Source organism: Culex pipiens, chromosome 1 (genome assembly GCF_016801865.2).
Source record: "Culex pipiens pallens isolate TS chromosome 1, TS_CPP_V2, whole genome shotgun sequence".
NCBI lineage: Eukaryota > Metazoa > Arthropoda > Insecta > Diptera > Culicidae > Culex > Culex pipiens.
Genome location: NC_068937.1, coordinates 86,106,314 through 86,119,574, shown reverse-complemented (window position 1 = coordinate 86,119,574; position 13,261 = coordinate 86,106,314). Strand labels below are relative to the sequence as shown.

At 37.7% G+C, this 13,261-nt stretch overlaps 1 protein-coding gene across 4 annotated transcripts in view; it reads right to left on the bottom strand.

The window, feature by feature from the left end:
* LOC120425114 (forkhead box protein O) overlaps positions 1-12,938 on the bottom strand; it is a 113,515-nt gene extending 100,577 nt beyond the window's left edge. For 2 of the 4 annotated variants that reach the window (XR_005606473.2, XM_039589517.2), the window contains exons 1-2: positions 12,411-12,901; positions 7,678-8,400 (exon numbers count right to left, since the gene is read on the bottom strand). Coding sequence is in view for 3 of the 4 variants with exons in the window: in XM_039589517.2 (XP_039445451.1) it covers positions 7,678-7,909 (232 nt within the window). In the remaining variant the exon portion in view is untranslated. Of the gene's footprint in view, positions 1-7,677; positions 8,401-12,410 lie in introns of all 4 variants that reach the window. The other 2 variants (XM_039589518.2, XM_039589519.2) reach the window with 2 other exon arrangements.
* Between the last annotated feature and the right edge of the window lie 323 nt (positions 12,939-13,261).

Sequence of the window (13,261 nt, the reverse complement as noted above, 5' to 3'; positions counted from 1 at the left end):
CTTTGTAGGAAAATCAATTATCTTTCCAAATATTTAATAACATTGGGGGGATTCCTCTTTCATTTTGCCACTATAGCCAAAACGCTGAAAAAAACTTGGGATTTTTTTTAAAAGGAGCCGAAGAATCGGTCATAACATGATGAGGTTTCTTACAAAAACCACCCTTTTTACAATCTTCCGGACTTTTGTTAAAATCGTTTTTTTAGCATAACTTTTGAAGTACTTAACTAAACTTAAAAATTTTCAATAGCGACTTATGGGACCCCAAGACAGATCGAATGAGACCAAAACGGTCCAAATCGGTTCGGCCAGTGCCGAGATAATCCAGTGCAAATTTTTTTGATCAGCATCCCACCACACACACAAACATTTGCTCAGAATTTGATTCTGAGTCGATATGTATACATGAAGGTGCGTCTAGGAGGTCAAATTAAGAATTTTGTTTTTCGAGTGATTTTATAGCCTTTCCCTCAGTAAGGTGAGGAAAGCAAAAAGGCACATGATAAGCGGCATGGTCTGGTTTGTTTTCTTAATTTAAAAAAATAACCTTACATTCCAACAGTGCCCAATGAGTGTAAATTTCTCGGGAATTCCAGAAATTCAAGCAAGACATGACTTTTTGAAAAAAAAAATTTGGAAATGCTCGGAAAAGAAATAAAAGAAGAAATACAATGATCCATAAAGAATCAATCAGATGATCAGAAATTTTGATATCAAAATTTATTTCTGATAATATTAATTTCTGCAGCAACTGGAAATAGATCAAGCTTAATGAAAATAAACTATTTCAATTTAGGTATGCTTTTGAAAGAATAAATGGTATTATTTCATCAAAAAATGTATTATCAAATGAGATGAAAATCGAATTGGTATCGTTAAATATTTCAAATAGGTTTATGCAAGAAGAATTCTTCAATTCGTTTAATACCTAAAAACGAAGTTGACTTTATAGCTGTCGGCCACCATTGCTGGTACCAACCACTAGTGTCTTCCTTTTTATCTACAAGGACTTCGCCGCCCTGGGCTCCTAAGTGTATGAAAGTATGGCACGGAGCGACGACGCCGAATACACATATTTACACAAAGAATTTTAGAGCGCCCGCCGCGGGATTCGAACCGTCGACCTCTGGATTGTGAGTCCAGTGCGCGGTCTGACTGATCCACACGGGCGGGACCGGGGCGGTTTCATACCTAGTATTCAAGAAATCGATAATTCCTTAATTCTCCATACAAACTTTGAAGAAAAACAGTTCGGTCCTGTATGAATATTTTTGAAAAGTGTACGTGTTTCTGGGGACCCCAAACTTCATGCTTCCACTCGAAATGAGCCTGCGCATTAATTTTTGTAAGTCAGTGTAACTATATTGATGATTACTGCTGACACAAGACACAAGACACAACTCCTTTGACTCCTTATAACCGCTAACACAAGGTTTTTTTTATCTCTGAGGAGTGGGATTCTGAGGAATGGAATTTGAGGAATGAATTCTGGGGATAGAACCCAAGCCACTGTGGTCAAATACGAACATTCTAGGCTTACATTTAAGCACAACAAGATAAAATTTTGCTTTATTTTTAAAGTGAGAAATCTAGAACGACGAACATATTTTTTATAACATTTTTTTATATTTACATCATTTGATCCACTAATGCAAAATTTCACACCAAATTTCAATTGGTGGACGACATCTGCCAAAGAGTTTCTCTTAACCACATTATCAATTGACGTCAGTACCAGATAGCTAATAATTGTTAAAGTACATGCATGCCTCCACTTATTATTGATCCCTGCCAATGTTGTATTTGACATTAGCACTACTCTAATAAATTGATAACTCGTAAAATACCTCGTTTTTTTTCACGCATTGCCATTGCAAATGGTTTGACAAGGGAAGGGAATATATTATGTGTCAGGCTGTCACGCGATAGAAATACGGTAATTAAATGTATATTAGTGAGTAAATATTTTTGAAATTTACAATAAAAAATTAAAGGCTTTTATAATTCCTGCATCAGTGCTGTACGCAATATTTACAGTATAGTATAATCATCAAATATAGATTAAAAAAAAACTTCATTCGAATGCCGAAAATATGAATCAGTAATTTCCAAAGCAAATTGAATATCAAAAACTAACCTAATCCACCTATGTGGTTGTTGCCTTCCTCACTTTTTACCAAAAATGGATAATATGAGAAGTTTGGACACACATTTCAGCTTTTTTTAGATCCAGAAAAAAACACAGATATAACTTATGTGGTAATAACTCGATACAGGGTTGTCAGATCTTCAATGTTTTGGACTCATTGGAAAGTCCTTTCAATTACCTAATCAATGATTGGTCGGATGATGGATCCGGACATAGTTTACAAACATTTAAGTGAGATCCGGCTTCAAAAAAGTACATAAATATCACTTAAGTGGTCATAACTCGAGACAGGGTGGCCAGATCTTCAATGTTTTGGATTCTTTGGAAAGGCCTTTCAATTGCCTAACCAACGATGGGTCGGATGATGGATCCGGACATCGTTTACATGCATATAATTGAAATCCGGATATTTGTGAAAACACATTTTTATACATAACTTTTGAACTACTTATCGAAACTTCAAACAATTCAATAGCGATGTATGGGACCCTAAACCAAGTCAAATGCAACTGGTTCGATCAAAATTGGTTCAGCCAGTGCTGAGAAAACTAAGTGAGAATTTTGGTCACATACATACATACACACACACATACACACACACAGAGACATTTGTTCAGTTTTTGATTCTGAGTCGATATGTATACATGAAGGTGGGTCTAGGAGCTTTTAATAAAAAGTTCATTTTCAGAGCAGGATTATAGCCTTACCTCAGTGAGGAAAGCAAAATGAGAAGTTTTGAGACTTAAATTTGATTGTTACTGTTGATCAACTCCTCATAAAACATAACTAAATAAAATATGGGTCATTCCACCTGAAGTGTGCAAGAAAACATGCAAATTTGAAAATTACCATCTCCGATTCTGCTCAAATTTGGCAGAGCTGTTAAGACTATCAAAACATGCAAAAATCCCGAATTTCATCAAAATCGGACCAACCCCTCCATTTTTGTACCCTCCCAAAAAATCGACTTTTTGGCGATTTTTGAGCGAAACCCCTATCTTCAAACGACGATAACTCAGGAACCACAAATCTTAGAGGGTCGGTCTTAGACTCAATTTTGAAGGAAATTGGACGTAGAATCCATTTCCGTGATCAAAATTTAGATTAAAATATGTTTTCTACCTGTATTGCGCAATTGAAAACTTTAAAAGGCCGTATCTCAAAACAGCCCTTTTTATTTTTTGAATTTGACTTCACCATCGTATTCCCCGTCCGATTTTACATAAGAATCACTTATCGACAGAAAGGAATTTGTTTCGTTCCAGAGATATCGAATTTTAAAGTTTTTAGTTTTTGAGATTACCTACATTAGCTTCATTCGCCGCATATGCTAGAAGCACTCAGAAGCGCTGTTCAATAACTGCTACCTGGTTATTTATTGAATTAAGATTTCATCCCAAATAATCATTAGCAAATAAGGCAAAAATGTAATGTACACCACTGTAGGAAACTGCTGTATACGGTGAATTTGTGTGCTAGCCCACAGTACAAAGCAAGAACGACACGCAATACAGGGCAGAATGGAATTCCCGCAGAGCTAGCAGGAAATTGTAATTGATATTGTAACTTAAGAAAAAGTGTACGATACATTATCGAGTTAAAAATTATGAATTAATATGAACAAAACTCTCGTGAAGCATGATTAAGGAGGAGGATTTCTGGAAAGTATAAAACTGGAAAAAGGTAAGAAAATCACAACGATTAATCTGATTTATTATCTAGTTGTGTTATTATTCAGTTGTGTTCATTTTGACACCGTCCGAACAATAATCTTTTTTTTGTTTGTCAATCATTTCGAAATCTTGGAAGACGATACAGCTGCTATCCACATGTATCAGAAGTATATGGTATTGCTTTTGAAATTAAATGTACCAGAATTGAAAAAAAAATCATCAATTATTCTGATGAAACACATTATAAAAATCGGTTTAATATGATCAATCTTTCAAACCCTATGGCTGAATTTGGGGTTTTTGCTGAATGGCACTATTTCGCTACCGCACATGGCAAAAGCTCTAGAACCCATGAGAATTATTTCATCTACTACAGCCAGCTCTACATTTGTTCTCGTTTCAAATAAAAGAAGAAATAAAAGAAATAATTTGAGAAAGTGGGAAGAAATGAGGAATTAGAAAAAAATATGAAAATAATAGAATAATGATAAATTTTCGAAAATTGTATTGTAAAAACTCTGTAGCATTTGCAAATAAATATTAAAAGTTCAAATTTTACTTAATATGGTTCAATGACACTGAGATCAGGAAAAATAGTGCATTAAAAATTACCCAATAAATATTCCTTAAACAAAAAATAGATTGTTCAAGGTATTGATTATCTCAAAATCGTAAAAAATTGAAAAAATAATTCATCTTACAGAACACCAGGTAGTTATTATTGATCAGCACGACTGAGTGCTTCTAGCAGATGCGGCGAGTGTAGATATTATAGGTAATTTCAAATTCTTAAAACTTTAAAATTCGATATCTCTGGAACGAAAAATATTCCTTTCTGTCGATAAGTGATTCTTATGTAAAATCGGACGGGGAATACGATGGTGAGGTCAAATTTAAAAAATAAATAGGGCTGTTTTGAGATACGGCCATTTAAAGTTTTCAATTGCGCAATACAGGTAGAAAACATATTTTAATCTAAATTTTGATCACGGAAATGGATTCTACGTCCAATTTCCTTCAAAATTGAGTCTAAGACCGACCCTCTAAGATTTGTGGTTCCTGAGTTATCGTCGTTTGAAGATAGGGGTTTCGCTCAAAAATCGCCAAAAAGTCGATTTTTTGGGAGGGTACAAAAATGGAGGGGGTGGTCCGATTTGGATGAAATTCGGGATTTTTGCATGTTTTGATAGTCTTAACAGCTCTGCCAAATTTGAGCAGAATCGGAGATGGTAATTTTCAAATGGTGTTCCGCTTCAGGTGGAATGACCCATATAATATATAACATACGCTTACTGCTCAAGTGCCATCACTACAGAGCGATTGATGGAAGCACTCCATATGCTAATTATTCGCAGAGGCTCTAAAGAATGTGGGTTCGAATCCAAATGAATACGATAAAAAATAAAGCAGCCTCTAAGCGCGTCGCTAGCATATGATTATAACCTTCCTCCAGAATGGTTCACTAATATTGCTAAGCCCACCACCATCAGGGTAAATTTGTTCCGTACACAAAAAACGGTCTAAGATCATCGCTCAAATCGAACGCTATACACCTGACAGAGTTTCAGCGGTTGCGGTTGTATAGCGACAGTCAGGGGAAAAAATCAAAAAAAAAATATGCAGATGTATGTTCCTAACAAATTACCTACCATCAAGCAAAAATTCAATTCTGAAGGTCGAATCTAAACTGGTGAGACCGGTATTTTCCGCTAACGGTGGGGTTGATTGAAATTCCCTAACAACTACCAACAGACGGGTTTTTTAAACCTTACCAACGTGAGTTGAGAGGAAGCACGGTAAAAAAAGAGCCGAAAGAAAATGTATCTGCCAATAATTGCAAGATAAATTTCAATTTAGATAATCAACAAAGACTAGCGATTATATAAGTATTAGTGTCTCGAAGACTTAAATATGTGTTTTACAAAAAAAAAACACCAAAATATCTATTTCCAGCTTTTCTCCAAATGTACAGAATGTTTGAGAAACGCATTTGTAATGATTGATAATTTTGACATTGTGTAACGTTTGATTCTTTTACATAACAACAAATATGTTGTTATCTTTTAAACTTCACATTCAATCGTTAACCTTCCAGACACTGAGCTTCACTGAAAATTCTTCTAGAATGCCACTGTTTTTTTTTTTTTACAAATTTCAGGCAAAAAGTGTATAAATCTAATTGATAACTTCAAATTGACCTTAATTATTGTCGCCGCGGCACTAAACCGAATTGAGCGAGTTTAACTCTCGCGACGATTTTTTGTCGCGAAATATCTGTCACACATGTATAGGCGGTTTTGAATCAGTGTGGTAGCTTGTTTTGTTTTGATTGCTTGGAATTGTTTGAAATGTTGAAGTATAAATTAAAGATTCTACGCTGATCTTAGGAGAAATGAAACTAAAAAATTCAAATTATTGATGAAAATCTCATGTTCCGATAAATTAAGAGCTCAAAAAACCACACGAACGTTTAGTGGGGTTATATTTTGAATTTCAATTGATTTCTAGATTCAGAAGGAGAGGCAGAATACCAAGAGTTCTATCTGGCCTCGTTACGTCCCGTCAGAACTGACCTGATCCGAATGCCAAGTCACCCTTATTAATCTTAAAAGCACCGCCATAATCCTTTTCAGGCTGCATTTCATGCCATGGTCCTTCGAATCCACAGCCATAGAGCAAATTCCGGCAGATTTCGGGGTCAGTTCTGTGATTCTTGTTGGTCGCGGCGCTAGTCGCTTCGCTACTCCACTCGCGACATTTCAGTTTGGTGCCGCGGCGAAATTTTGTTTTGGTTTCGAGAGTGACATTTGAGATACACTAAGAAAAGAAACAACATAAAATAACATCGCAAGACGGAAATGACTCGCGCTGTTATTTCGATTTATTTCCAAAATCACAATAATGTTACACGGAGAAAAAAGAGTTCCCAATATCGTGAACAAGAATTCATGAAAATGGGAACCTCGAACAAAGTGTTCAAATCCCATGGTACGATTTTGAAAAACATACCATGAAATTTGAACACTTTGTTCGTGGTTCCCATTTTCATGAACGCCTGTTCACGATATTGGGAACTCTTTTTTCTCCGTGTACTTTCAATGCTTTATTTGAAAAAAAAAATACAGTTAAATGTTTGTGTAACAATGTTTAAAAACATCCAACGATACATTGCTTTAACTAAATGGAACGTGAGTTTCTTGTTGTTGTTTGAACATTTGTGCTTAAACTCAATCTAATTCAATAAATCATCTTTGCAGTTAACTTTACGCAGTTGGCCTTTCCGAGGATTGCAGGATGCTGGCGAAAGGATAGCTGCGCTGGGGTTAGATAAGATTAAATTATTTCATAAGGTACTTAGACACTTTTTTACAAAGAATAATATGTTTTTACACCAATCCATTTGTGTTCAATTGTTTTTTTTCTTTTCATTTTGCCAAATAAAATCCTCAACCTATCAATGTCCTAGTACCGATATCCGATGGTACCAAAATGCCTTTAACGTAGTTCCCTAAGAAAAGCATAACAACAAAGCACAACGATGACGAAATGACAACCCGTTGTTGTATTCAAAGGTCTAATCAGCATTCTTCCAACAGTCTTATCTATTCAGCGTAACAATCTAGAAATCACGTTTTCTTCCGTGGAAAACTGCGTATAAGTCAAAAGGCATATTTTTTGCGTGTACAAACTCATAGTGTATGAGTGACGTCCAGCAAGCTCCCCCATTCACACACTCAACCCAGCTTACGAATTGGAGAAGGCGCAAACATAATGAAATTAAAGGGTAGCTTAACCACACGAAAACGATCGGAGAGAACCCCGAATGGAGTGGAAGAGGACGAAATCCACGCTTACCTGCACTTGCCAATTGCTGATTACTACACTTATTGCTTTCGGATTCCACTTCCGGTTCTACAAAGTTCTCTGGCCGAGGCAGAGGCCACGTGTTGGATCGAGCTCGGGTTTGCGGCTCGAAGGCCCCATCCTGCAGCTCGGCCAACGCGTCCATCGGGACGCCATCGTTGGACAGACCCTCAAGGCCACCTCCGCGCGGCGATGCCGGCCAAGGTGATCCGAAGGAATCCATTTTCTAGTTATTTAGGCGAGCGCCTAGATCAGTCTAGTTTTCCTTGATGGGGGCTTTGTTTACAATTTGTTACGATCTTCTTGATACCACCGACTTTGTTTTCGACTGCTCGACTGGCACTACGTATTTGTGTTTATTTCCACGTATGACGATGTTTGTGAACTTTTGCTGTGTTTACCCGCCCGATCCACTTGTGCTAATATTCTTTTCGCGAATTATTTTTATAAGCTGTCTCTTCACTGCGCTCACACCGTCTCAGCTTTGGTCACATACGTTGATAGCGCTTCCGACAGGAATAAACACACTTGTTTTAACTTTCAACTATTTTTCATTCCCTTTTATTTACGTACGCGGTGTTATTTTGCTGCCTCTGTTTACTTTACACCGTTCACTGATTTTCTACTTGATAACATGTTCCACACTGTACACAACAACTTCACTGCCCGACGATTCTTACTCTAATTCACGTCGAACACGGTTTCTCGGTTTATCTACAAGAAGATCGATTCAATTCACTTTTTTCTGCATGATTTACGCGCGAACCAATCACCAGTTTCCAATCCATGACTGTGCACCATAACAGGCCATGGAATCACATCATCCGAAAACCTCCTGACCAGTTTTGAAATGAGCTCTTGGATCATGCCGCGTCGTACACAACGAAAGAATATTTGGAATTGTATAGTTTTATTTTCACTAAGTGATAATATCTGTAATGCAACGAATATTACATCTTCTCCGAGCTGCAGGTAGACCATACAAAATATTTTCTCGGCTAAGCAGTCCTAGCGTTGAGCGGATTCTATTGCGTTGCGCATTTTTTTCCTGCTTTGATACATTCATTAATTCTTGTTCGTCGCCAAAAGAAGAGTTTAGAATTTTGACTCGTTGCCACCGGCTGAACAAAATTATCTTACGGCTGGTTACCGACGACAGTTTTCTTCCGATATGACGACGGAATCTCGGCTGTTGGTTGCTCGCTCGCAAAAGATGCGCGGATTCCACAAAGTGTATCACATCTAAATATATTTTTTGTAAATAAACCATCGTCGTAGAACGGCATTCGATTCGCCAAACTGCCAACACTCAGGCACACACACACACGCAAACATGTAATGAGACAAATAAGTGTAAGCTGTTTTTATTTACATTCGCCAAAGTGGCCCCACCGACCGCGCTAGTACCAATACAACAAAATCGGAACATGTCCGCGGTGGTGTCGGTCTTCTTAGGTCTGCGTCGTACGATAGGGTGGAAGAACGGGTACACGAGTACGAGACGACAACGACTACGACGTTCGGGCAATCATTGAAGGAGTTTTGTGGTCAACAACAGCAGCCGTCTAACGTGTGTATGACGACACAATCCGCACTATCAATGTGTTGCCCCCCCAGTGGCGACCATTGAGCTAGCATTGTAGGAAGGAATAGAAATTGGTTGACGAATTTGTGCGAAGCAACCTTCAAAAGGGTTGTCTCGGTGGCGAAGGCAAGGGCCAGTGGACGACCTTCAAAACTACACACCACCTTTTTGGGGCTTTGGTCTTGAAAACCATTCTTGAATCGTGCAACCGGTGTCTCAGAAAATTTGAAATATTAACTAAATGGGTTGAATTCCAATCAAACTGACTGAGCAATAACAGACAAACAGAGGTGTTCTTGAAAAAAATATTCTTATTTTTAAATCGTATTGTATTTTTTCATCACTATACCCACTGTGGCACAGCAACTGCATTAGTTGTGAAAAGATTATACTAAAACGTTCACCAATTTGAAAAACGTCACTTAATCCACCTTTAGGTGGTTGGTGCCTTCCTCTCATTTATGTAGTGTTTTCGTCCGTTTTCAAAAAAAAAAAATGCTGACTTTTTGTCTGACTTTTGGATAAAATGGCAGTACTCTAGACAGCTCTTTCGCGACGATCAGATCCGTTTGAGGTTATGTTGAAAATCACCCTTTTTGTAGTCCGCTAAATAGTATTTGTATAATAACTTTTAAAGAACTAAATCAAACTTTACACATTTCAATTCCAAGCTGTAGGACCCGAAACTGAACCGAGTAGACCACAACCGGACAAAATTTATTCAGCCATTTTACAAACCCACAAACATTTGCTAAGAATGTGATTCTTAGTTGATATGTATAAATGAAGGTGGGCCTAAAAGGTCAAATTAAAAAGCTCATTTTTCGAGTGATTTCATAACCTACGTGAGGAAGGAAAAATTGTCAATGTAGAGAATTGATCACGAATTCACTGGCTCATCGGCATCGAAGCTGGAACTTTACAGTATCCGCCACCGCTAAGCTGATTCGATGAATAGGTGTGCGCATAAGCACTATTCTTTCAATGAATGTGTCATGTCCACTGAACTGATATATAAATACTTTTAAGAATCCTTTATGCGATCAATAGAAAGGCTTATGAAAAAATAGTCGAATAGTTTGAAGATTTAGTTTTGGTTTATCATATGAACTTTCAAATGCTTAATGGTTCTTTGTTAAATTTGTATTGTTTGCTTTATTTTAATCATGAAACATATCATATGTTATTTAGCTATTGTTACTTATTGAAAATTATTCAATAATGCAATAGCTTTTTAAAAATAGCGTCCAAGTTCTGGCTTTCAGCATCGTGATGATTTTAAAAGCATCATTTTAATAATTAAATATGTTTAATGAAATCTTCTGTTTTTCAGCTCATGATCCCTAAAACTGAGTGCAAGGAAGTTGTTGTCTTCTTATTCCAAAATTGTCAAACTAACGGACCCAATCCTGCAACAACCTGATTGTAAAAATAGTCCAACTTTGTTGTAAATATCTTTAAATACAGTACTTTAGAGGTAAACAAAAAATCATATCGATAGTTCCCGTAGTTTAGAAAATACTAAAATGTATATAACAAAAATCTTGGTGCAAAAGCTCTTATTGATGTGTACCGTTTGGGACCATCCACAAACCACGTGGACACTTTTTTTAAATCTGAACCCCCCCCCCATCGTGGACATTTTCCATACAAATAAAATCTTTTTTGTATGGAGCGTGGACAATCGCAACCCCCCCCCCCCCCCCTAAGGTGTCCACGTGGTTTATGGATTGTCCCTTTTATAAAAAATAAATAGAGTTTTGGGATCGAAATGTTGTAAAAAAAAATCATAAAATGCATTTTTTATAATATCTTTACGGTGAGCTTGAAACTTTTATAAAATTTTCTCGTTTTTAACGACCATTAAAATCAGTCGATTTTTGAGTATATTTTTTAAATCGAGACAGCAACTCGGAACGCAGCTATTAGTACACTTCATTAAAACGTTGACACTCTCGGTATTGCTAGCAAAATATTCGAACCCTGTATGATTAACAATTCAGCGGGATTTGTCCGCGATCCGATTTGATTCGACAGGGCTCTGGCAAACACCTCCCACGGAAACTAAGCTGATTCGTTCGTCGCATTTAGCAAATTTTCTATTCGCATTTTTGCTGTCCGCTGCTCAGAATACTAAAACAGGCTAGAGCTAAGCAGAGCAACTTTGCTTGGCTTCTCGGGTTTTGTGAATAGTTCAAATTATAATATCAAATAAATGTGTCTCGAATGGTCGAATTATTCCGATTCCCGCGCGCACTCCTTCCCACATGTATAGGTGAGCGGCTGATCGTCAATGTGTTTGCGCGGAATAGTGAGGGCGAGCAAAGTTGATTAATTCGTTTTGCCGTGTATTGGTGATCGCGAACGCACACATTTCGGGAAACTCGAACTCAGAAGATCATCGTCCAGGGATGCCACATGATTTTTTAAAATGTCTGTGAAAAAGTCTGTGTATGTCTGTGCAATTGTCTAAAATTCAAATATATCAATTTACAGTCATAGAAATCCATTAAAAATTGTGTTTTTAAGCATTTGAAGACTAACGAAATAAGTTTCGATTGATATTTTTACAAAATATTAATTTAATGAAGTTTTTAAAAAGTCTGTGCACCTCAAAAAATGTCTGACACAAGCTCAAATGTCTGTAAAACACAGACAAATCTGTGTATCTGGCATCCCTGTCATCGTCATCGGTCCAAAAAGGCTAAAGAATGTGTGTACAAGACTCCAGCTTCGTTATCTGTTGACAACAGAACCAGAACGTATGCTTAGGCCATTTGGCATGGCTTTTTACAGTTTTAGGTCAGTTCGAAACCTGATCCAATTGTAAACCTCACATATTGCGTTTTAATCCAAGAAGCTGCGATCAAGCCCGGTGATGAAAGTATCCACAACGGCAAATACACTGGGATTGGAATACTGATAATGGTTCACAACACAGTGTTGTAGTATTGGTACTAGCACTTGCTTATCGACGCATATTATCAGTAATTGACTTTGGCGATGCTCTTGGCTCTTCGGGTCAACCCAGTTGGCACCTCTCCACTGATAACTGATTATTTCAGGACGACGATGGCGGGCCAATAATAGTGCCAAGCCAAAAATCATTTCAGTTCAAACACATCTCACCACAACTTACGCTAAGGTGCACGCAAACAAACTCGAAAAATCGCGTTCGCGACTCTTAAGTAACATGACTTAAACCTGACACACAACCAAACGTAAAAGCAAAACACCAACACAACATTGCGCACTGCAACTGTGTGTACTATCAACACACCACGTCGTTTTTTCCTTCAGGTTGGCATTTGATATTTAATGGTAATTATCACACAAAAAATGGTCAGCAAATGATCGGCATCGAAGAATTTCAACGCGAACGCGACATTCTAGTCCTCCAGCGATTGTTCCTTTTAACCTCAAATGTTCCCACGGGAAAGAAATTCTCCACATTTACCCAACCCAATGCCACCGCTTTGGTGAATTTAGCGAATCGCGAGCGATCACTCAAAAAATCAAGATCCTTTACTTTCTTCCTGAAATGTGGCGCGACCTCGTGGCGTACGAAGAAAACCATGCGATACGGTCTCCCCAACGAAGCAAGATGCTTACGAGCCGGATGTGGGCATACTACTAACTCAGTGGATGCGAATCGAATTTCGCTCAACGCTCGCCCAAATCTCGTCGTCGTCGTCTACGTCGTGCCATTCAGCTGTTGCTGTTTGGTCATGTGGAAGCAGATTCCTCCCCGCACGATTCTCGGGTTGGGGTACGTACGGTCGCTCTTCTCCGCGATTCGCGTTCGTGTGCTCACTCACCGCTCTCTTTCAGGATTTTCTGCTCGCGATTTCTCCTTCAAACGTGCGTCCTACGATGACGTTACACGGAACAGTTGACGATAGCATGGATTGAATTTTTTATCAGAATGAAAGTATTTTTTTATCGTCGATAGATGGGAACCTAAACTTTGCTAATGATTGTATTTTTAAA